We start from the raw sequence: 23,351 nt of genomic DNA on the forward strand, positions 1-23,351 counted from the left end.
CCACACACCCTACAGCAGTTCACTCCTCTCGTCACGCAAGGTTTCTGCTCTTTCCAAGCACCGCTAAAGTAAAACAACCGAGGAAACATCGACGCCCTTAGTTCAGCAGCACCCGCGGGCCCGGGCGCCATGCTGGGTGCTGGCAGCGCGCCGCCATCTTGGCGCGGCGCTGCCCTCACGCGAGGGGCAGGGAGGCTCAGGGAGGCTCATGGCCCAGCCTCTGCCCTCACCCAAAATGGCCGCGGGCGCGTCCCTCCGTCCCTGAGGCGGGACCAGCGCTGCGGGCGCGGGACGCGGAGGCGGCCGCGGATCGCTTTAGAGCGCGGCTGCAGCGCGGGCAGGTACCGCGGGCGCGGGGCTGGGCGAGGGTGAAGGGCGGCCTCGGCTTCCCCACGCGCGGGGGGGACAAAAGCCGCGGCTTGGGTGGGTGTTGGCAGGGCCGGTCCCTGGCTTCTGGGTGTTCCCCTCCCTGAGGGGGAAACCAGGCTGGGATGGGAGCAGGTGCAGGCTTGGGAGGTAAAGGAAAATGAGCTCTGTAAAGAAAATTCAGCTGATGCGTGGTCCTGACTTGGTGGCTGCTGGTGGTGGAGCTTTCAAGGGGTGAAAATTTCAGTTCTTCCAATGGGTTTCGCTGGCTCTCAACCGAGTGCTTGGAGGAAGCATGAGAATGTTATTTTGATGCTGGAGATCAGTTCAGTGTCAAACTAGACAAATTCAAGCAAAATTAAGTTTTGGAATTTAAAATGAAAGAGCAGCACAAAAATACCTCTTTTTCTGTCATCATAACATTGTTGTAGTAAAACTTTTGTATTTGCTTTAGGGTGGATTTATGATTTATTTATTAAATGCAGCTTTAGAAGATGCTTTGGTGCTTTTTATTCCAAGGTTTATCTCTTGCAAGCAACAGCCTGTGAGAGACAATGCACTGATGTTGAGTGTCCAACATTAAACTAAAACTGGCATTTGCCTGCTTGAACTTCCCTAAATTATTATGGGGGGAGAGCTCAAAGTTTGCATTAATGGACTTGACTGATATGCGTGAGAATTATGTTCTAAGTAGGGTGCAATATTTGTTAAATACAGTGAGATTTCTGCAGTGATCTCGATGTATTTTATAACTTGAATTTGATAACAGGCAGGAGAAGGCATTTTACATGCAGAAGTATTTTCCGGTATATTGAGAGCAACTCACGGGAGTCATTTGAAAATTAAAATTTGATGCTTGACATCCGGAGGAGATGGAGCGTGTCTTATGCATAAGTGCTTTTGGCTCTTTCGGTTTCAGATGCTCTCAGATGTGTTGCTAAGAGATTAAAATCAAAGTCGTGGGTGCTTTTTGTTTAACTGAAAAGACCTGGCTAAATCTGCCCCCCTGGAGCTTTGTATCGAAACTACCAGAATTGCAGGAGCATCTTCTTGTATCCAAGAACGGCTGGATAACTACAGGACTGAAAATCACATATTTGCCTTTTGTGAGAACTTGGATGTGCTCAGACCTGCTCTCTCCGTGTTTTTCATGGTTATTCAAAACCTGATGAATGTTGGCATTTTCTGGAAACCTGTTATCATGGGCAGCTAACAGCAGCTTAATGAACCTTAAACTGGTTCTGTGGGACAGGCTGCCCAGGGAAGTGGTGGAGTCACCATCCCTGGAAGTGTTCAAAAAACATGTAGGTGAGATGCTTAAGGACATGGTTTAGTGGTGGACTGGGCAGTGCTGGGTTAGTGGTTGGATCTTAAAGGTCTTTCTCACCCTAAATAACTCTGATTCTATGCTGTAAAACAGTAAAAATGTACTGAAAATGCTGCATGGGATTACCCAGCTCTTACTGGTTTTAATTAGTACCTGTCTTTTTAGTCTCTACTGTTTCTGCCTAGGCCTTGTTGAGGACAGCTTGTTGTTAGCTTGTTGTTAGCTCCTGGTTGTATTCTTGAGGTGGCTTGGAAGATGGGAACATCATCTGTGGCATTATGGGATGCTGGCAGTGCTTGGCTGTAGCCCTCCCTGGGATGAGACCCCATGTCAGAACTGTCCTGCCCCAGCTCCCAGACTAGCCCTTCACACAACCCTTTGAGCTCACAGGAAAAGAGATTTCCATTCCCCTTGCTGTTTTCTCTGTTTGAAGGGCTGCATGAATTAGCAACAACAACGTTGTTCCAGGTTCTTGTTTTTCACATTTTTCTTCTGGAATCTGATTATAATAGAAAGGGATTTTTACCCCTAAAATGAGAACTTTCTTCCAAGAGTTCAGATTCCTGTTGTTGTTATGCAACTCTCGACATGGCAGTTTTACTTTGTGGTTGTTTTCAGTGTACATATTGCTCTTCCTGTCCAAAAACACAAACACTGTGTTCTTATCCTGGAGTATCTTTCATAGTCTAGATTAAGACTTGGTGAGTCCTGGAAGGGAAACTGGTGAAATTGTCAATGATTTAAAATTCTTAATTTTTTCTTTTTTTTCCCTTTCATTTCTTTTTTTTTCCTTTTTCTTTTTTTTTTTTTTTTTTGGTCCAGTGAGGTTTCATGAGTCAAACTGGGTTGTTGGGAGTTTCTTTTGAAGATGTACATGTTGGTTGAAAAACGCACAAATTCCCATCTTCACCTAAAGAGGTCACCTGGCATCCGATCCTGGTCTCTCTGTGTTGGTAAGACCACAGCATTCATTTCAGAGCTTGCTTTAAGGGAAGAGAGGGTCACAATAAACCCCTGAAAGAGCCCCTAGTGAAATGCCTGCCTTCCAGGCATTTTCCTTCCCAGAGGAGGAATGATTGTGCTTTGAGCTCTTCCTTTCTCATAGCCACTAAATGAGTCTGAAGCCTCAGCATGGCAGTTTCACTGTGAGACTTTCAGTCTTATCTGGAGAGCCTCAGAAGCTCATGGATGGAATTTTAAGAGACTCCTGAAAGATCAAGAACAGAAGGTTTATGTGCCATGCAGCAATAGAAATGTGAAGCTTCTGAAGGGGCTGTTAGGTTGAGAAGCATCTCAATTTTCAGGAGTGGAAAACTGCAGTGTGGCCATGCTGGGGTTGGATGCTGTGTGTGGTTGGTGCTGAGCTCCTAAGGACACTGGATGAAATGGGAAATCCCAGAGGATATTCTGAAAGGCATCTTTATAAACGCTGCTGAATATGCAGGAAAAATCAACTTGTTAGGACTGTACCAAGAGAGCTGCTGGGGAAAATCTGGTCTATCCTGCTTTCCAGCTGAGCAGATCCCACTGCAGTAACACCACGTTGTCATTGCTTTCAGGGATGTTGTTGAGAAGATCTTTGCAGTTGCAGCAGCCTCTGGGGCATGGGACACTCTTCAGCTGCTTTCTCCTCCCTGAGAGAAAAGAGCTGGCAGTTTCTTACACAACTTTACTGCAAAAGTTGTCTTTTGGCTCCACAGAGCACTTAAAGGGGAAAATAACCATTGCAAGGTTTGTGTGAGCACTCCAAGTTGTACTGTGCTGAGAGTAGTATGTGTGGTGTAAGTATGGTGTCATGGTTAGATTGAGTCCCTCTGAGGTTCTGTTCCCAGTTATGTCACAAAATTTTCATTTCTGACCCAGCCCCTGTAGTTTTAATGCCTTTGCAGAATGGGAGTTTTATTAAAACAGAGAGAAAAAAAATAATTTGACTTTCATATAGTGATCTATGTTGCAATCAGGTTTGTCCTGTTTTTGAAAAGTGATATTTTTCATCAGGGAATTTTAAATATTTTTTGAGCTGCTTATTTGTCATAATTCTCTCCTCTTTCCTCCTAGGAATAGCCTCCATAGGTTTGGCTGCTGCTTATTATAGTGCAGGTAATGGCCTATCACTTTTTTGGGTTTCTTTCCTGTTAATCTGTTTTTCATGCTGATGAATCACCTGCAGCTTCTGTCTGACCCTTCAAAGGCAGTGGAGGTTCCTCTCCCACTTTGTGGTGTGAATATTAAAAGCAATAATAACTGTTGCCTCTATGGCTTACTGTGCTTTAGTGCTCTATTTCTTACTCAGCCTCCTTTTCCATTTGCAAGTATTTTTAATAATGATACTGGTACTCTGTGGCATTTTGTACTTCCAATGTTTTATAAATGTGATTAGCTGGTCCTCGCAGCTCTCCTGGGAAGACATGTAATGATTATTTGACACCATAATGAAATGATTACTTTGCCTGTAGTGGAAGTTCTCTGTTTCTCTGGAAACTGTCAAATCATCACTAGCAGAGATTACTCATCCAAGCACCTTTAGGGATGAGACAGCTTCTGCTGCTTCCTCCCCCTGCAGTACAGCAGACTGCACCAAATGCCAGCTGTCTTTCCATCCATGGGATTTGTCCTGGAAGCTGCCCTGTGATTCTTGTGCTGCATCCTGTTAACATCAAATGTTAAAACTTAGTGGTGTGTAGGAATGTGCTACCAATATAACCCACGTATTTTTATTTAAAGAGCAAAATGCAGTGAAAGCTGCTTCAGCCACCAGCTAAATCGGCCTTGTTTTTCTTAAGACGTTGCAACAAAGTTTTCTGAAATCCCAGGACAGCTCTACTGTGCCTTCGGTTAAAAGCCTGAGTGAGCAAATTATTCAGGCTGTGACATGTAAACATTTCCAGGACATGAAATGCAAATGTTTGTTTGTCAAGAGGACCAACTGCTTCCTTTTATGCAGAAACATGTTTGCTTTATTGAATTTTCATTATCCCTATCCTTGTCCTCTGCAGCACAAATATTTGGTGTTTGACAGCAGGTTGGCAGTTTTGTGGATGCCTTTTAAGATGTCTTTGCTTGTACAAAAGAGAAAGATGTGATGTTACAACCTTGCCAATAATACATATGCTTATAATTCTGTATGGTTTGAAGCCCAGCATGAATGAAGTCTCTGAAAAGTGTGCAGACTTTCTGTATTTTCATCCTGGGAAGGAGCTGTAAAATAAGTTGTAGTACAACTAAAGGCAAGAATGTTCCATCAGAGAAACCTTTCCTCCTTTTGTTGCTTTTAAAGGGAGCGTGTTGCTTTCAGGATTGTTTGAATACCAAAGAAGGGGGGAAAAAAGCTAAGTTTGTGCATTTTTTGCATTGTTCAGACAGCTTGGCATGGAAGCTCTTCTACATGGCTGGGTGTTTCTTTGTGGCAGCCCAGAATCTGGAGCAGTGGGAGGTAAGATGCTGAACTCAGGAAATGAGGGTCTGTGAGCAGGAAGCAGTTGGCAGATGCTGATTCCAGCAGCCCCACGCACTTGCTCAGTCCAAACAGACAAGTTATGCCTTTGGTTTTGAGGAAGCCCTCTGGGTTGCTATACTGGGGCTAGAATTAGGGCAATAATTCCTTGATTACACAAGCATAAAAATGTGAAGCTAAACATATGGGTATTTTTAAGTGGAGACTTGGCCCAAAATGTTCTCTTCAATAAAAGAGGTAGGATGACCAGGACATTCAGCTGCAGCACATGATTTTGAACTTAGCCTTCAAGCTAATGACAGCACAACCACTAAATAAGGGAGCTCTCAGCTTCTAGGCTGCTCAGCTGTTTTCCTCTGGTTTAGAATTAGAATTGTGTGGATTTGAGAGCAGTAAGCCACCTTGTCACCCTGCTGACCTGAGTTGTGTTAGAATGAGCAACTCACCTAAAGAGAAGGAGATCCTCTTTTCATTGATTAATATGAAATATCCCATTTCATTAATATCCCATATCATTAATATCCATTTTATTGGGATATTTGAGGTCTGTGTAAGCCTGGCCCATAGAGCACAGCACTATGATGTCAAATTCACCAGAAGTGAAAATTATAGGAGTTACAAGTTGGTTTTTGAATTTGATTCCAGGCAAAGTTTTTATTACATGAGGAATGTGGCAAGAGGCACAATGAACCCACTTTTAACTCCCTTCTAGAAGTCACACGAGAGATATGGTAACATTTCTGTTAAAATCAAGAGCAAGATTGTGATTTTCATGGCCTAGTAATAGAGGAATGTCTCTGAGCTAGCTGTGTATTTTTCTGTTACCAAGAATATTTTCCCATAGAACTATTTTTATTTTACTTTGAAACATAGCTAGTGATGGTGTTTTCAATAAAATATTAATTCTTATTTTTCAATTTTACAGGAAGCTGTATTTGACAAGAACAAGGGAACAATCTGCCTAAAAACATTCAACCTCTACAAAAAAATACTGACCTTGTCAAAAGGAGGCAATGAACAAGGTGAGAAAGCAGCATCTGTGGTAGAAAATGTGCTGAGCAGCAGAAGAGATGGATGTGTGCCCATTTAATAGCTTCTCTGGAGTTCTGTACTCAAATTAAGTCACATCTGCTTCCAGATCTGCTTTGTTCCCAAGCAGCAGATGTAACAATCTGCCTCTCTGGGCCCAAATGCTTTTTCTCAGTGTGCTGAATGCATCTTGTTAATTATTTTAATCCAAGGTAAGTAGGCCTACACGTTGCTTTCCATAATAATCTTAGCCATTCCTTTGGGATGTTAATGTGTTTACCTTGCCCTTGGCTAGCCTGCTTGGCAGCTGGGACTGGTGGAAAAACTTCAGTTTTGGATCTAGAGGCTGAGATTCCTGTAATCTCATCTGCTTTGGGGAGCAGGCAAAGGTTTACATACCATATGCAAGTAGCATGTTCCATCCTGCAGGTAGAGAATAGGCATTTAAAGCAGCCTGTTCAGGGGGCTCAGTTTAATGCAGGGTCTGATGGCCTTTGGGCTTCCTGATGGATTAACAGAATTTGCAGTATGGTCTGTGAGTTGCTTGAGTCATGGTGGTGAGTTGTTAGCTCTGTTGCAAACTAGGATCTTTTATTCTGTTGCAAAAGTAGGATATTGTTCCATGTCAGAGTTTTTGTTCTGCTTCCTGATGTAAATAGAACCAGCTCTCAGTAAGCTCAGAAGAGCAGCCAAATTCAGAATGACCTTAAGCTGAACTTGTTTTTAAAGAGTTCATTTTGGAGATGGAAGATAAAAGATGTGGAGAGAAGGCTGTTTAATGTTTCTGAGCTTTCCTTTAGGATACATGTTGACAATGGAGAGCTGAAGTTGTCTCTTCCTCTATGATATATTTGGTTTGGGTACCATTCATGTGAGCATGCAGAGATCAGCAGGTGCTCTGAGCAATTAAATATTTCAGTATTAGTTCAGTCTCAGTAAACTGAACACCTGTTTGCCTATTCCATACACAAAAACAGTTAAAACTGCCATTAAAGCAAGTGGAAACATAAGTAATACTGGGTTACTCCCCAGTGCCTGGCTGGCTGTATCTTTTTCCTTAGGGCCTGTCCCAGCTACAACGTGCTGCAGTCACACCCTGTGCATGTTTCCTTTGCCTGAGCAGCTCAGCAGCTGTTTTGATACCTCAAGTTTTAGCTTTTATATTTTTCAGATTCTGTGCTGCTTTAGTGTGTATTTCTGAGCTTCATATGAGGGGATGGTGAGCTCTCTTCACAGAGCAGGGAGACAAAACAATTCCTTCTCTAGCTGGGGACCAAGGACAAGTGATCCAAATCTCAGGCCCAAGAGCATCAACAGTAGATTGAAGAAAGAAAAACAAGAAGGATGAGACTTCATCACCTAAAGCTGGAAGTGGACAATTAACTGCAATATGCAAATGGAGCAGAACTTATAAAAGTGAGAGCCCCCGGGAGTGCTCGTGCATTTTGGGACCATTTTTTGGTTCATCTTGGGTGTAGCCCTGGCTGGGCTCTTGTGCTGCCCAAGGTGGATCCATTGAGAGGAGATCCTTGGAATAAATCCCTGCTTTATTCTTTAGCTCCATCTAGCCTCTGCTCTAGGGCAGCCTGCACAAGGCACCAGTTTGCTGCTGCAGGACTGCCCTGGCTGTGAGGGATCGCAGCAGTGGTGCCCAGGAGCAGGGTCCCTGTCACCCTGTCACTGTGTCACCAGTGGCAGTGCTGAGGGTTTGCAGTCGTGCTGACACTGCCTGTTCTGCCCGTCTTTGCAGTGGTGGCCGTGCTGAACGAGATCCGTGATGTGAACGTGGAGGAGGAGGCCGTGCGCTATTTCGGGAAGGGTTACCTGGTCGTGCTGCGCTTCGTCACCGGCTTCTCACACCCGCTCACCCAGAGTGCAGTGCTGGGCTGCAGAAGGTGCAGTGGGGACTTTGTAAAATTAGAACGTGTAAGGTGGGAAATGCCAATCATGGGGGTCAATAATTGCCAGCTATTATTGATGCCTCCGAGTTTAGTTTTTTGATTTTTCACATTCTGTGCTGCTTTAGTATGTGGCTCTGGGCTTCATATTAGGGGATGGTGAGCTCTCTGCACAGAGCAGGGAGACAAAACAATTCCTTCTCTAGCTGGGACCAAGGACAAATCCAAACCTCAGGCCCAAGAGCATAAACAGTATGCACTGAAGAGAGAAAAACAAGAAGGATGGGACTGCATGGGCTAAAGCTGGAATGGGACAATGAACTCCAATGTGCAAATGGAGCAGAACTGAACAAAGACACTGTGAGCAGTTGTGCATTTTGGGACCATTTTAGTTCATCTTGGGTGCAGCCCTGGCTGGGCTCTGGTGCTGCCCAAGGTGGATCCATGGAGGAGATCCTTTTAATAAATCCCTGCTTTATTCTTTAACTCGTCTGGCCTCTGTTCTAGGGCAGCCTGCACAAGGCATCATTATAACTAAGCTCTGTTTTTCACTTACTTTTAGGACCTTGTGTTACTCAGTTTAACCTTTTAAACCCCATAATGTTTTCATCTGCAGACATTTGGCTAACACCATCTGTCAGGATCATGTTTAGATATCTAAGATCCCTTTAGTGCTGCATTTCTGATGGAGTTGCCTTCCTGAGCTATGCAGTGGCAGAGGGGATTATTTCTACTTTGCAAACATTTGGTGTATTAGTTAACAGAAGATTTATCTTAAGCATTGATAATAAGGAGCCTTGCAGCAGGGACTGGGAAAGGACTCATTTGTTATGATGTGGAGGGAATGGCTTGGTGTGGCATGCTGTTAGCCATACCCTCTATGCCCATATGATTTTCCCTCTAGGCAGTTATTCTCAGGAATTAGCATGCCTGCTCTTGTCTTGTCAGCATTACAGTTCCACTAACTCTTCCATTGTTTCTTCTTTTCCACAGTGATGTGGAAGCAGTTGCCAAACTCATTACGAGTTTTCTGGAACTGGACAGAGTAGAGACCCCACAAGATTTCTCCCAGAGCAGTGAAACAGAGGCAAGTGATGCAGATGAACCACAGGTTAAATACTGATAGTCGTTGTGAACTGAAGCAAGCAGAGGCTTTCACACATCTGGAAAATATTCTGATTGTTCTTCAGAAAAGGAAACCCCTCACAACCTTGACCTGGGCATTTCTCAACGTGTGCATTTACAATGGGTGGAATCTGTCATAGTTTAGTGCTAAACTGCTTCAAGACCCTGCATGTGGACACTGCTGGCTTTTGAACTCTTGTCACCTCATCAAACTTGTCTAGGAATAGTTATTTATTAATGAATTGGTTTGAAATAATTGCTTTTCCATTAATGAAGATACAGATGTGAACTTCTGCTTACTGCAAACATTTGCTGCAGGTACAGTATATGCAATGTAGAAGAGTTGAATTTGTAACTCATAACACAATGCTTTGAGTTTTCCCCTTTAATATATGCAATTAGGAGATGCAGAGTAGTGGCACTTTTATGTTCTCTACTACTGACCTGCCACTGGATATCTGTGGAAATTGAAGTCTGAGTGCCTCTCTTGGAATTTTAAACATCAGGTTGATCAACTTGTAACGGTGTCTTAACTTATCTCAGACTCACCAAGGAGCCATAAATAGCAAAGGAAAAATGATCATGATGAAATGTCTTTGGGATGTTCTACCTTAATCCTGTTCTGCTTAACTTCTGGGCAGGACAGAGCAATCTTTTTCTAGACCTCAATGTTTACCATTTAAACTGTGTATTTAGAAAGGAAGCAGGGACATGTATAACAAACATGATGTCAAACATGGTGGTAGCTTAGAGTTGTTGAGTATTTCCTCACTTGAAATGATACCGAAGTGCTAAATAATAACTTTTTTTAAGGTAGGTAGCATAGACTCAATGTCTGACTTGTACCTGTGTTTTACTCCAGGTGTGTGGTGTCCTCTGTTCTGACCAATGGTTTCACAAATAGTTAAAATATAAATTTTTTCAAGGTATTTCTAAAGTAAAAGCTACCTCTGTTAGTCAACATATTCTGTCTAGAACTAGAACTCCATCATTCTTACATTAATATGTCAGTACAAGAAAAAAATTGTAAAAAGCTGCAGGTTCCTTCAGCATGCTACAGCTGCTTGTACTAAAGTTCACTAGGTTTTATTTAGGAATCTTATGGTCTTCAGACCTGATTTGGAAAATACTTTTACACAGTTACATCTAGGAGATCTGAAGAGGGTACGAGGTAACTGTGTTGTCTGCTTTCACGGTTGGCCAGCAGCAAATGTCTCCTGGCAGCAGTTTCTTCAGGATTCAAAAGAGCTTGTGTTCTTGTTTCCAATCACTCTACCTCTACAGAGGGAAGGCTCTGAAAAGTTTTTGGTAGAAGGCACATCACACATGTTGAGCACATGTTCCAGTTTGGTCTGAAGCTGAGCACCTGCTCATCAAAGATTTCCCTTCCAGCTGCTCAGACCCAGGATGTGAGCAGAGGCAGAGCCCGGTGCTGTCAGTGGAAGGTACTCACACTGCAGCAGGGACATGGCTGTTGATGTAGCTTGCCTGCAGCACAGAACTAGTTCTGTTTCCTTTAAATAAGATAAAAAACTTGTAATCATGTCAGGCATCTGTACAGACCTCTGCCAGGACACGTTCCTGAAAGTCCTCTGAGTTGTTGGGGTGATCATGGGGCTTTTGGTGCCTACCCCACGCCACTGGAACTGGGAAGCTGCTGTGTATGAATGTGGAAAAAGTAGGTTGCAGGCAATTAGCTAAATTTGCCTTTATTCTCCAGCACAGCTGTAGGCTAAGCATAATCATCAAACCTGTTTAAAAATGTTGCAGGGTGTAACACTTTATGTAGAGTTCCTCATTTAAATCCACTGTAATGTATACCCCAGGTGATGCTCATTTTAGAGAGAGGAGAATTAGATTGGGGATTTGGAGAACTCTTTTCTCCCCCACAGTGTAAAATGAGAAGGGTGAGTGTTCTAAGTAGGAAGTACTGTCCTAGAGTGTGTAATGGTACAGTGTAACACAAGGGCTCAGCTGGTGGTAGCTGCTGCATTGTGTCAGGGATATTCAGAGGGCGTTCATGGTGTGCACTGCAGTTACTCTGAGCCTGTGGAGTGGACCATGGATAAACCAAACTAAACTACCTGCCTTTGGTCTCAGCCCTGCTGGCTTTGATTTGTATTCCCATGAGAGCTGACATTCCATGGAAGACATAAACCACGCTGTAGTTCCCCAGTTAAAAATCAGCTTTTGAGAGGTACATCTATTGGTCTGACCCTGCACGGCATCCTGTGTCCTGCTTCTGCTGAGCTGTAGTGTGTCCAGCTTGCTGTGCATTCATGGTGTTAGTCATGTCTCCACTTACAGACTATGCAATGTCTTAGACAAAGACTAAAGCAATGTAAGGAAAATTGAAAAGCTATGGAAAGGGGAATGACCTTTAGTGAGGTACAGTGTAACTTGAAATACATCCTGTGGGACTAACTTGCATGTTGGGTTGATGTCAGTGATCACCTCTTTAGAGGTGTTTTCCAGTATCCTCCTCATTGGGCAGGAGAGGGATGGCTGCTGCCGTCACGGTGTGTCTAGGAGGAGTATTTTTGACTCCTCAGCCTTTCCCTTGGAGCAGCTGGTGCCATCCTCTCTTGTGCCACTTCCATTTTGCATTTGGCAGCTGTCACTGTACCAACAAGTTCGGTTTCAGTGGGAACCTGTGTTCTGTAGTCTGAGATAACAGGATGGGACCCTGAGGGCATTCTGGCAGGCTGTGGGTGCTGCCTGTGGGGATGTGTCAGGCACTGCTGGCTGATCCACCCAGGAGCTTCCTGTGGCACTGATCCATCTGAGCCTGCCAGTGGGACACTGCACCAGTGTTAGCACAGGCTGATGGGGTTTTCTCTTGTGTTTCTCTTGATCCACATGTGGAGCTTCTTGCCCTCAAAAACTTTATCATTTTTAGCTGGAAGACGTGGCCAGATGCAGTGCAGTAACTGTGTGCATGTACAATGAACCTGCAATTGCTGTTCTCATGGATTTGGTTATGGCAATGCCTGTGCACTCCTCAGCAATGGGATCAGCTTGCAGAACTGTGGAAAGCAGATGCAGCTCAGGTCAGGGTCCACTCTTCCTTCTTTGGACGAGTCCTCTCTCATCCTCCTTTTCTGCCACTTCTCACCATTCTGCTGAAGGCTCTCCTGGATGGTTTTGGGCCCAGCAAAGTCAAAGGCCCACTAAACAGAGCCTTACACGTGCCTGCTGTGAAGTGACTTGGACTTAAAGGAATGACGCGAAAGACTCGTTTTGGTTAGGAAATTAGGTACTCCTAGGAGACTCTTACAGATGTGGATAGTAACTCGTGCATTTCAGGCTGCCTGGAGACTTGTGCCTGGACAGCTGTAGTTTGCATGACTTATCAATGATTTTAAAAGCTGCATAGCAGACCTTAGATTAGCTCTAACACCCTGACCCCTAAACCAAGCCTTCTGTCCTGTCCTTCACTGTAACTGTATGCTGAGTTCCACTTACAGGTGCTTCAGCTCATGCTTGAGCAGCACAGTGGCAGTTCCATGCATGGCTGTGGTGGGATGGGATTGGGGCTGTGGCTGCTGCAGTGAGCAAAAGCCAGAGTGCATCTGTGCAGAGGCAGAGCACTGCTTTGTGTAACCTTTGTGTAACCTCCTATTTCAGTATTCACAATGAAATAGCCCATACCTGGCATCAATTGTGCAGGTCTCAAAGAAAATCCAAATATTTATAGCTGAGATCTGACTCTTGGGCTGTATTTATGAAGTTACAGATACCAAAACCTCAGCTGGCTCACATAATAAATAAAGAGTGCTAATTCTGCCAGTGTCATAGATGGCTGGGAGGCAAAAATACTTCTGGAAATGTTTGGAAATTGCCTTTTTTTTAACTTTAAGATTGCGAGTAGAATTTCAGCAAGGCCTTGTTGTATTGTCTTTTTTTAAAAAAAACGTTCATTGATAAAATCAACTTTGATAACTTGTTTTGCATTGCTGTAGTATTTTGTATTGTTTTTAATTAAAATTATTAAAATATTAATGGCTGTCTAAATTATTACTGGGAACAGATCTACTGAAGGAGTTAATGAGGGGGAGGACAGAATAGAAGAAGCCCAAATACCTGCTTAGAAATAACCCTGCTGACACTCTTGCAGCAGTCCAGCTTTTATTTCCATATAAGCTGATAGATTCAACTCTCTGTTGGTGAATATTTTTTCATTTTCCCTCCTTCAAACCAAACCAACATGCTACACACACACAAAAAGCAACACCCTTCTACAAACACTTTGAGTATCAAAGGTTTTATTCAAGTAAAATAAGTTAAGATCTTGTTTAGTTCAAGCTATGTGACAGGTATACGTAGCAATTGTTTCTTTTTAGATAAAGATCTGCGTGTGGACCTAGTTACTGAGGCTCTCATTGAGTCACTTGAAGCTTGTCTTATGCTGTAGTTTTACTTTTTGTATGTTTTGTTCCAAGAAAATTTCAATACCAGTGCTTCCAAAAAAAAAAAATTAAAGGAGTAAATGAAGCACAAAAATAAATACTTTGAATATTCATGCTGGAGTAACAGGCTTAACTACCATACTTCTGAATTATTTCCATTTAGTGGAGAATTGGGATAATCACCAAAAGTCCCCAAAATATATTTCTATACATTATGACAAGTTTGACATTAAAGCAGAATCAACCAGGATTTTTTCCTTATACTTAGTAGCTTTAGTCATGGCTCAAAGTGGGACAAACCTGGAAAGTGCAGGTTGCAGTTTCAGGTTGCACACAGCTAAAGAGATGCCTCAGTGAGTGGGGTGGTGCTTTTCTGTGGGGTGGGACTAGGCTGAGCTTAGGGGGTGCTGTGGCAGAAAGTGAAGCAGCCCCATGTGTTAAGGCATTTTCCCTCCAAGCCCAGGAGCTCCCTCTTGCTCCTGATCCCTCTTGATGGAGTGGTAGGACACAACTCAGAGCACAGCTGACAGGTTGTGGTACAGAACATAATGACCCAAACATTTTTAATGTATCCTAAATATTAGGGTAGAACTTTCCCAGGTCGTTGTTATGTACGAGTCTGTTGCTACAAATCCTGAATTTGGAAGAAACTGGGTTTTTCTCCTGCCTTGTAGGGGAGTGAGCTGTGACTCACTCCTGCATTCTGTTATGCAAGGCCAGCAAACCTGACCTACAGGCAGGTGAATTAAGGCTCAGCATGTGTTAAGACAGGAAAATTGAGTTGAAGTGTTTTATGCTAATAAATTCCTTCATGCCTTCAGGTCACTTTTGTTTAACCATAGTTCATGCTCTCTCAAGATGACAAACTCCAGCTCAAGGGCCAGCCAACACTAGCCATGTTTTCCCAGGGAGTGAGTCAGACTAATTGAAATGCCCTTAATTTTGTGCTCTTATTGCTTCCTCTAAATCATCCAGCACCTGCTGCAGCTTCTGTAGGCTGGGGTGGACATTCTCCTCCATCCATTCCTCTATAGCACACCTGTGGAAAACTTGCTCCATGGCTGCTTGCAGGTCTTGCACCACAGCATTCCACTTGGAGAAGAGGCTGAGCAGAAGTGAGAAGGAAGAAACAATGACATTTGCAGGTGAGCTCTGCCTCAGGGGAGGGTTGGCTTACTGGCCTTTGGGAGGGAGTACTGTCCTTAAAACCACTTTACAGGAAAAGAAGCATCTATTACAAGAGCCCAAAGGACTTGATTTTGTTCAGATGGCAAAAGCTGGATGCCTTTTCTGTTTAAGCTCCATTGATCTTGGCACTTTCCTCATGCAAAGACTTTTAAAGTACCAAAATGTGAGCTCAAAAAAACACTGCACACATTTTAAGTGTAACTGAAACCCACTGTGAGACTTGTTGGGAATTTCAATCTGGGTTTTATCAGAAAGAATAGATGAGACTGGATATTCACCTTATCACAGGGAAAAAAAAAAAAAAAGTGTAAATGAACCTTTTAGCATGAATTGGCAAAATGTCTAGGACAAGTTCTGAAAAGCCCATGGTGGCAGGGAGCAAGGGGAAGGGCCTGGCTTTATTCCAAGCCCTGCCTGCAATCTGGCCCAAGGTGAGCTCCTACACCGAGGGCAACCACTGCTTGAGGTGCAGCAGGGCTCTACAGGAGAGGCTTTTGGAGACCAATTTTGTACTTGTTCTCAAAGAATTCATTCAACAGAAGGCAAAGGTAAAATTAGAATCATAGAATTGTTTGTGTTGGAAGGGAACTGTGAAGATCATCTAGTTCCAACCCAAACATGTTGTATAAAAACATATTATGGATACTTTGATTCTCACTGATGTTTCTGAGGTAATTATAGAAAGAGGTAAGGGCTCACAATTCTCTGTACCTGAGTGCCCAAAATATATCAGACTTTATTTCCCCTGTAGTACAAAACAAGTGCTGTTACCTGAGTGCATCTGGCTGGAAGTGGTGCATTACAATAGGATGAATTATCTTCCTTTTCCTGTGGTAGGGGCTGAACCAGCCTGTGACATACCTGAAAATGGATGTTGGTGGGAGCAGTGATGAAACAGCAGCACCATCTGTTTGTCACTGCCAGGGAGGCTTTAGCTGGACTCCTGCACAGAGATGATGCTTAAGGAGTGAGTTTATTTCGGTCTATAGATCTTTGGAATTAGCTTGTGAAACTCGATCACCTGATCATCTGCTGCAGTATTAAGTTTTATTTCAAGCTCCCTTCTTTTGTAACTACACCATTCAAAATTTTCATTTTAACTTTGAATAGCAGTAAAATGTAATTAAGGAAAGAACTATATGCTTCAAATAAGGCAGCATACAGTATTTAGGAACTTTCCTAAAATATTTTAAATTTTGATGTAATTATTATGTTCTGCCTAGGTGTCAGTGACACCTGAAAAGCAGAGCTTGATATTTAAATCACTTTTCTGGAGTTGTGCCCCACTTTGAGATGATACAGTTCTAACACTCCTGCAGCCAGGCAGAGAATCAACTGAAACCTCGTTACCTGTTCCTTTCGAGAAGTTCATCCACTGATGACTTGAGGTGGAAACTGATTTGTGTCACAAGGGTGAGGATATTGCTCCCAGGAAATGTCCCCAGACTTGGGCTGTCCAAAGAGGATCTGTTAGTTTCTGAACTTACCACACAAGGAGAAGCACCTGAATTCTGCAGCTGGAATGTTACCTCATGAAAGTATCAATTTCCAGGTTAGGCATTCCCAGGAGATTTTCCACGTTTTCTTTAATCTTTTCAGAATAGCCACCTGGCAGAAGACAGTGGAAATGAGTAAAGGAGCCGAAGGAACCAAAATGTTCATACAAGAGAGGTTTTCTGGAGTATTCTGCCTTGGCTTAGTGGTTCCCCTTTGGCGAAGAATTTTTTGAAAGGTAAAATGGAAATAAAAGAAGGAAAAACCACTTGTGGCTGGGAGGAGGAGCTCAGTGTCTTTCACACAGTTGTCTTGTGCAAGGTGAGCACTTCCTAGCTCTGAACTTTCTGTTCAGGGTGCTGAATATTTCTAGTGCCTTAATTAAAAATCAGTGGATTGCGGGGGTTTATTTGGAATATAAGAAAAATATTGTTGGCAACTGCCTGTAAAGAAAGCAGAAACTACAGGAGGTATTTTACCAGACAGTGTCCTCCCTGTACCCATTTTAAGAAAAACAATTAGTTAAAACAACTTTTACACATGAACACGTTCTAAATCTAAACTAATTTAGGCTCATTTATGTGTCACTATTGTTTTAAGTAAGTTTGAAAAGCAATTCCACATCTTAAATTTATTTTTTAATATAAGCATGAAGTTTTGGACCATTTGTGTGTTAGATCACAATAAACAAAGAGGATACAGTGGCTGTTTTTAAATACTTAGGCCAAAAGGCTTCTCTGCTCCCATACTGCAAATTGTAATTTATTGTTTATAATTCAGGCTATGATCAATTCAGCAGACCATCTCAAAATATAACAAGCCTGTGGCAATCTTAGGGAAAGGTCACTTCACTCCTGTGCTAGGCATTATCTGAGAGAGAATAAAGTTGTCATTGTACCATTCTTTAGTGCCTGCAGACACACGGCCAGGGATGGAATTCCCACAGGGAGAAGCTCACACAAAACAGAGAAGTGATCATACCTACATAAGAAAACATCCATTAATTACACATTTTACTGTTAGAGTAGATTAAACAAGTGGGAAGTTTAAATATGTCAATCACTAAAAATCAAAGAGCTTTAGAAACATCAGTTTCTGTCTCAGAGAAGAGATCACTTCTCTCTGAAGCGTGAAGTATTCCTGTTTTACTAGTAAGAACAGATGAAAACCAAATTCTCTACTTGAGGCAAATTAGGGTCAGAAATTGGACATCAACTCTCTGGTATTCCCTAAGACCTCCTGACTGCATAAAGTGTTTTACTCCTTCATTACATTAACAAGTTCTCATCTCTTATGTGATTTCATTGTTTTTGAGTTCCCATCAGACACTCAGATAGACACACCATGCATGAACTACAGTATCTATGAGCAGTTCAAGGTGGCACAAAATCCATTCAAGCCTTCCAACCCAATCTGCTGGTGCTGGTGTCCCCAAAGCCATTGTTCCTGTACAGCTGCCTGCAACTCTGAAATCCACCCTTCATAGTCTGGGGGCAATGCCCAGCAGTGACAAGAAGAATTGCAGGGTGGCAAAGTTCCCTTCTAATCCTTCCCTGTACCTCTTAGGCAGCTTTTGGGTGGAAGTTTGCTTATGTGTGACCCTTGGAAGCACCCAGAGGCCGTTCCTCACCTCTGCCAGCCGGTCAGCGCGATACCTTCGAGGACATCAGCAGGGCTCCTGCTGGCCACCTGCAGCCACTCCAGCTGGTTCCTGAGGTGGTGCCCAATCAGTGTTAGAGACTGATTCACTCCCGTGGCTCCCTTGAAGGCACTTGCAAACCACACCTTGGAGAAGCCGCACCTGCGGTACTTCTCTATGAGCTGCACTGCAGGGAGACACAAAGGGACATGCACAGGATGAGCTTTCTCCAGTTTCAGCCCTGACTGCAATGCTGCAGTGAAGGGAACCCAGCTCCAGATCCAACAGGCTCCTGAGGCTTTCCAGGCTTGGAGCATCAGCAAGGAGGGGAGATTTGACACCCCCTCTGAGCAGCCTTTTGAGTGGCTGTCCTCCTATTTTCATGTGTCAGTCACTGTACTCCACTCCCTTGTGTTGCTACCATGCTAAGAGCTGTGAGATTGTAACGAGCATGCACGACATCTGACAGCTGATTGTTCTGGCAACAAAGAAATATTTGCATGAATGTTACATGCCTGACAGGAGCCTTTAGGAGCTTCCCTCTGAATTCTATAGATGTATGAATCCTTGCAGCTTCTTTTGCAGAGCTGTTCAATAGAGTTATGTGCTGCTACTGGTGTTAATGCAAGGAGAATTACTGTAACAGTGCTTGTGGAAAACCTCTGAATCTCCTATCAGTGATTCCATAGCTCTGCTGAAAAGAATTAAGCAGCCTACAATGCAAGTCATTCATAGGGGAAACATAAATAGAAAAAGAAAATAAGTAATAGCAGTTATGATGTGAAATCAAACAAGGGCTGTCTTTATGCTATTAAGGCAATAAGAAACAATTCAACAAAACCAGAATGTTTTGGTGTCCACCTAAGGCAGGATTTAATAACAGAATTTTGCTTTGGCTATTTTGCTTCCACACAGCTCAGCAGAGAAGTACAAACCTTTGCCCACCACGTCGATGTCTGCTGCGTAGTCCCAGATCATGGGCTGCACCAGCTGTGGGACCCCAGACTCTGAAAGGAACAGAGCTCTTCTAAATCATGGAAAACAGCTGCTTAAATGAGAATTCAGTAGAGGTTACTGGTGCAGCAGCATGTGACCACAACTATGGCTTGTCACTTACAGCTGAAGTGCCCCATGGCATTTTCAGCCTGGCCAGGATTTGGCACATGCCCAGGGCCACTGTCCTCAGGCATGGTGAAACCATTGATATGGAGGAGCAGTGACAAGTTTTCAGAGATCCCATTCACCCCAAGCCCACCTCATTCTTAGCTCCTTGCATCTCTCTGTGTACCAGCTGGATTCCACTGGCACAGCCACAAGAGGAGATTTAGCTAAATTCAAATGTAACATTTACCCTTTCACTTACAGAGTGCCTGGGCTATGTTTGCACAAAACGTAGCTTTTCAAGTACAACTAAAGATGCAAATTTAGCTTTAACTCCTTTTATAATTAACTCCTCAGCTAGTTTTAAACATGTGAAACTGATCCCTAGAGAAACTGCAGTAAACTGTGCAGAAATTCAGTATTTTAACTCCATCACATTTTAATTTGTTCATTCTGTTATTGTGGCAGTAGAGCACACTAGATGCTGTACCGTTCTTGTGGAAACTCCATGGGTCCCACATGCATTTTGGGGGATTATTTCCCATTATCAAAGCCTTGAATAGGTCAGTCACTGTTGGATGAGCTGCACAGCTCTTCCTGGTACCATCTAAATCTGTTTACAGCAGCCATGTAAGGTGACTCTGAAAATGCTCAAACTCCATCTGTGCTCAGACTACTCCAATTTTAGCAGTGCTTTGATATTTTTCCACAAACAAGACTTGTGATGTCAAGGTCTTGGAGCTACCCCACAATTCAGTATCAAAGTCCTCACGATGTGCACTGTGATCACAAAGATGCTCACAGGGCTGCAGCTTCTCTGTGTGAGTTTGCACCACTTGGGATCAGATCACCCTCACATCAGAAGGTGATGAGAGGCACAGAGATTTAGACTTGGACCACAGATGTTAAGAGGTTGTTGTTTTGTTTTAATGTTGGTTGTTTTAATGTATAAGGAAAGTAGAATTGATGGCAGCCACTGCAGGGTGAGCATTTTGTGATGGAAAACTAAAGTGTTCAGACTGGCCCACGCTCACACAGGGACTCTGTGACAGCCAAGGACTGAGTGCTTCTGTTCTCTAGTCAAACAAACCACATCTCAACTCTTGCCAGATCTGTTGTTTTCATTGATTCAGCTGCCAACCAATCTATTTTACCTGTGCAAAGCTGCCTCACCCCGTGGCTGGTCACACACCTGCCAGTGTTTCCTCGCTCATGCCCCTGAGCATGTCGTCCCACACGATGGGTGTCACCATGGGGTAAGACCAGGCCAAACAAGTGGCAACTGCTTTTATGTGGGATAAGCACAGCTTCTCTGGAGTGTTGTTTTGCTGCTGCAGCCACTGCTTTGACTCCTCTCCTTCGCCAAGGTAGTAGACCTGAAACACCAAGCAAATCATCCTGACTTCTTGTATAGAAATAGAGAAAGTGAGGGAGACAATATTCAAAACCTTTGTCCAGATGTGACCCCCTGAGTGGACACGTTCAAAAGCACCTCTCAGTGCTGAAGACACTGCAAGCATTTCCATCAGTCTGCAGGAGACTGTGGCCATGATTACATGCATCACTTGAGGGAATTTCCCTACAGAAACTAAAATATCTATCTGCCCTATTTGCCTTTGGGGTGTTTGTCCTTGGAAGTAGCTCTCACCACATTTATTCACTTCAAATCCAGCAACCCATCAGGACCTGAGGTAGATAAAATGGGGCTCCTATCTTGGGGAAGATCATCCAAATGTGAGTCTAGAAATAACCTGGGGCCATGTCCAAGGGTGGCCCAGCATACTTAGTCCCGTGCAGAGAGTGAATTAAAATTTGCTGGTTTAGAGAAGATTTTATTTATTCTACCTAAGTAGTATTTTACTTTATAACAGCTCCCTGTCTATCCTTCCCACCAGTTTCAACACAACAGGATACAAAATGCTAAACTAATATCAGTACAGTTAAGTGGTCAGAATGAATTCCAGGAATCTGTGTGGCATCAGGGTGGTTTTAAGAAACTATGAGAAAGAAAAACTTGAGTCTTCTCAAGGAGACAAACTACCAAGGTAAAAAACCCAACACTTCCAACCACAGAAGGGTTTACTTGAGTAACTTGCCCAGAACAATGAGCCAATGTCTTACACCAAACTTACAGGATTCCTAGTGAACAGCTCTAATTGATATCTCACTACAAACACTCACTTGACCTAAACCCAAATGCTGTTAGCTTTAAGAAGCTGCTTTCAATACTTTGATATTACACTCATATCTATGGAAATGACAACCTGTGCTACTGGAATCATTTATTGTCAAACAGACTTTTCTACACTGGCTCGAGTGGTGTTTTCTGTCCCCAAAATCCCACCCAAACACGGCCTGGGCACCACTGAAATGCAGAAGCCTCAGCCCTTGCTATCATTCCTCAAAAGAAAAGAAACATTCCCAGCTCAAGAGAAGTCCCACCTCATCACATCCGATGTGAAACCACTGCAAGTCCTCGTGCAGGGCCATGACCTGGTCAATCATGGCTTTGACCAGTGCCAGCGACTCCTCCTTGTGCGGGTTCAGGGCGTTGGGCAGCGCCTTCACCTCCCGCAGATGGGCGAACTCCCTGTGCTTCAGCACAAACTGCAAGGGAAACGGGAGCTCGGGGACAGCTGCCACACCAGGGGACAGCAGCGTCCTCCTGTCCCCAAGGCTCTGAGGGCAGGTGTCCTGCTAAACCCGGGGTTTGGCTTGGCTGAGCCCCAGGGACAGGCTGGGGGCACAGCTGCTGCTCCACGCTGCTGGGGGGTCTCTGACCACGAAGTACCTCACGGGGTGGGTGAAGGAAACGGGGAGGTCACTGCAGTGTGACCCTGATGTCAAATCCTGCAGCTGGTAGAGCTGGGTAACCAGAGCACCGGGACTTGGATTGGAAATTTCCAGCAGAGAATTCCAGAATGGGTCAGGCTGGAAAAGAGCACAGTGGCTCATCTGGTCCCACCTCCTTGCTCCAGCGGGGCCATCCCAGAGCACAGGGCACAGGGTTGTGTCCAGAGGGCTCTGGAATATCTGCAGTGAGGGAGACTCCACACCCTCTCTGGACAACCTGCTCAGGGCTTGGTCATTGCACAGGGAAGGAATTCTTCCTCACGTCCAGGTGGAATTTCCTGGCTGTGGTTTCTGCCCAGAACCGGACGCACTGCTCCAGATGTCAGCAGAGCTGAGCAGAGGGGCAGGATCACTCCCTGCCCTGCTGCCAATGCTCTTCCTACTGCAGCCCGAGACTCCCCCAGCCTTGCTGTCCCCCCGGGCACTGCTGGCTCGGCACAGCCGCTCTGGCCCAGCCCAGCACGCCCAGCTCACCTCCATGTGCCCGAAGCTCTGCACCAGCGGCACCACGTCCAGGCCCTGCGCCCGCGCCCGGCTCAGCAGCGCCCGGAGCTCCTCGGGGCTGCGGGAGAGCCGCCCGTCAGTGCCCGCTGGGCACGGCCCGGGGCACCCGCGGGCACCCGGAGCTGCCTGCGGGGTACGTGGCGCTACCTGTAGGCGTGGGGGGCCTGCAGCAGCTCCAGCGGCCCCGTGTACGGGAAGGTGTCCTCATATTCCAGCAGCAGCCCGGTGGCACCCAGGGCGCGGAGCAGCGGCAGCACCTGAGGGAGGGAGGGGACACTGGGGATGCAGCTGGGCTGTGACCAGCGCCACCACCCTGCGCCCCTGTCACCTGCACAGGTATATCCCTCACCTGAGCCCGCTAGATCCTTCACCCATACCAGATACATCCTTCACCTGAGCCCGGTACATCCCTCAACGGAGCGCAATACATCCTTCACCTGTGCCAAGGCCATCCTTCACCTTCATATGGGACATCCTCCATACCAGGTGCACCCCTCACCTGATCCCAACACATCCCTTACCTGTGCCAGATACATCCCTCACCTTCACCAGGTTCACCCCTCACCTGCTCCCGGCACATCCCTCACTTCCCCCAGGTTCACCCCTCACCTGCTCCCGGCACATCCCTCACTTCCCCCAGGTTCACCCCTCACCTGCTCCCGGCACATCCCTCACCTCCCCCAGGTTCACCCCTCACCTGCTCCAGGTACTGCACGCGCGGCGCGGCGCCCTTCAGGTCCAGGTGCACTAGGCGCCGCCACATGCTCTGGCCTCGATTACTTTAGCCTGTCGCCCCGGCGCCCCTGCACACCCCGCCCGGCCGCGCCCCGCTGTCCCTGCCCTGCTGTCCCGGTGTGCCGTTGTCCCTCTGTCCCTCTGTCCCCCTGTCCCGGTGCCGCCCCTCCGCCGCTCCCGGCTCTGCGCTGGATCCTTCCACTCGCTCTCGGCGGCCGAGCGCGTTCCC

General features: G+C 45.0%; 2 protein-coding genes across 7 annotated transcripts; one reads left to right on the forward strand and one right to left on the reverse strand.

Annotated features, from left to right (window-relative positions):
* The first annotated feature begins 248 nt into the window (after positions 1-248).
* On the forward strand, positions 249-14,669 carry LOC128816661 (cytochrome b-245 chaperone 1). Of its 3 annotated transcripts, XR_008439984.1 has the most exons (8): positions 249-341; positions 2,516-2,646; positions 3,752-3,793; positions 5,053-5,126; positions 6,073-6,169; positions 7,927-8,071; positions 9,068-9,517; positions 14,584-14,669. XR_008439984.1 is itself a non-coding variant. In XM_053994472.1 (7 exons), exons 2-7 carry the CDS (start codon positions 2,562-2,564, stop codon positions 9,195-9,197), a joined length of 573 nt encoding a protein of 190 aa, XP_053850447.1. In that variant the 5' UTR covers positions 249-341; positions 2,516-2,561; the 3' UTR covers positions 9,198-13,201. The 3 variants fall into 3 exon arrangements, 1 of the variants encoding a protein (XP_053850447.1); XR_008439985.1 differs by lacking the exon at positions 14,584-14,669 and having other exon boundaries at positions 7,927-8,434; positions 9,068-9,147; XM_053994472.1 differs by lacking the exon at positions 14,584-14,669 and having other exon boundaries at positions 9,068-13,201.
* Positions 13,261-23,244, reverse strand: HEXD (hexosaminidase D). 4 transcript variants are annotated; one of them, XM_053994465.1, is made up of 12 exons: positions 23,085-23,244; positions 22,535-22,644; positions 22,358-22,445; positions 21,473-21,637; positions 20,223-20,406; positions 18,865-18,936; positions 17,921-18,116; positions 17,189-17,271; positions 16,326-16,404; positions 16,147-16,248; positions 15,568-15,657; positions 13,261-14,713 (listed from the first exon to the last, which is right to left on the reverse strand). In XM_053994465.1, exons 1-12 carry the CDS (start codon positions 23,148-23,150, stop codon positions 14,545-14,547), a joined length of 1,404 nt encoding a protein of 467 aa, XP_053850440.1. In that variant the 5' UTR covers positions 23,151-23,244; the 3' UTR covers positions 13,261-14,544. The 4 variants fall into 4 exon arrangements, with proteins under 4 accessions (XP_053850440.1, XP_053850443.1, XP_053850439.1 ...); XM_053994468.1 differs by lacking the exon at positions 15,568-15,657 and adding an exon at positions 15,658-15,739; XM_053994464.1 differs by having other exon boundaries at positions 15,568-15,739.
* Between the last annotated feature and the right edge of the window lie 107 nt (positions 23,245-23,351).

Source organism: Vidua macroura, chromosome 19 (genome assembly GCF_024509145.1).
Source record: "Vidua macroura isolate BioBank_ID:100142 chromosome 19, ASM2450914v1, whole genome shotgun sequence".
Taxonomy (NCBI): Eukaryota; Metazoa; Chordata; class Aves; order Passeriformes; family Viduidae; genus Vidua; species Vidua macroura.

Bases quoted from the DNA above. Each gene is read 5' to 3' on its own strand.
- LOC128816661 (XM_053994472.1), top strand. From the start codon at position 2,562: ATGTACATGTTGGTTGAAAAACGCACAAATTCCCATCTTCACCTAAAG. The intron at 3,794-5,052 runs GTAATGGCCTAT...TGCATTGTTCAG, and splicing joins TGCTGCTTATTATAGTGCAG to ACAGCTTGGCATGGAAGCTC. The intron at 6,170-7,926 runs GTGAGAAAGCAG...CCGTCTTTGCAG, and splicing joins AAAAGGAGGCAATGAACAAG to TGGTGGCCGTGCTGAACGAG.
- HEXD (XM_053994464.1), bottom strand. From the start codon at position 23,150: ATGTGGCGGCGCCTAGTGCACCTGGACCTGAAGGGCGCCGCGCCGCGC. The intron at 21,638-22,357 runs GTGAGCTGGGCG...TTTCCCTTGCAG, and splicing joins AGAGCTTCGGGCACATGGAG to TTTGTGCTGAAGCACAGGGA. The intron at 16,249-16,325 runs GTAACATTCCAG...CTCTTTGGACAG, and splicing joins GAAATTGATACTTTCATGAG to CCCAAGTCTGGGGACATTTC.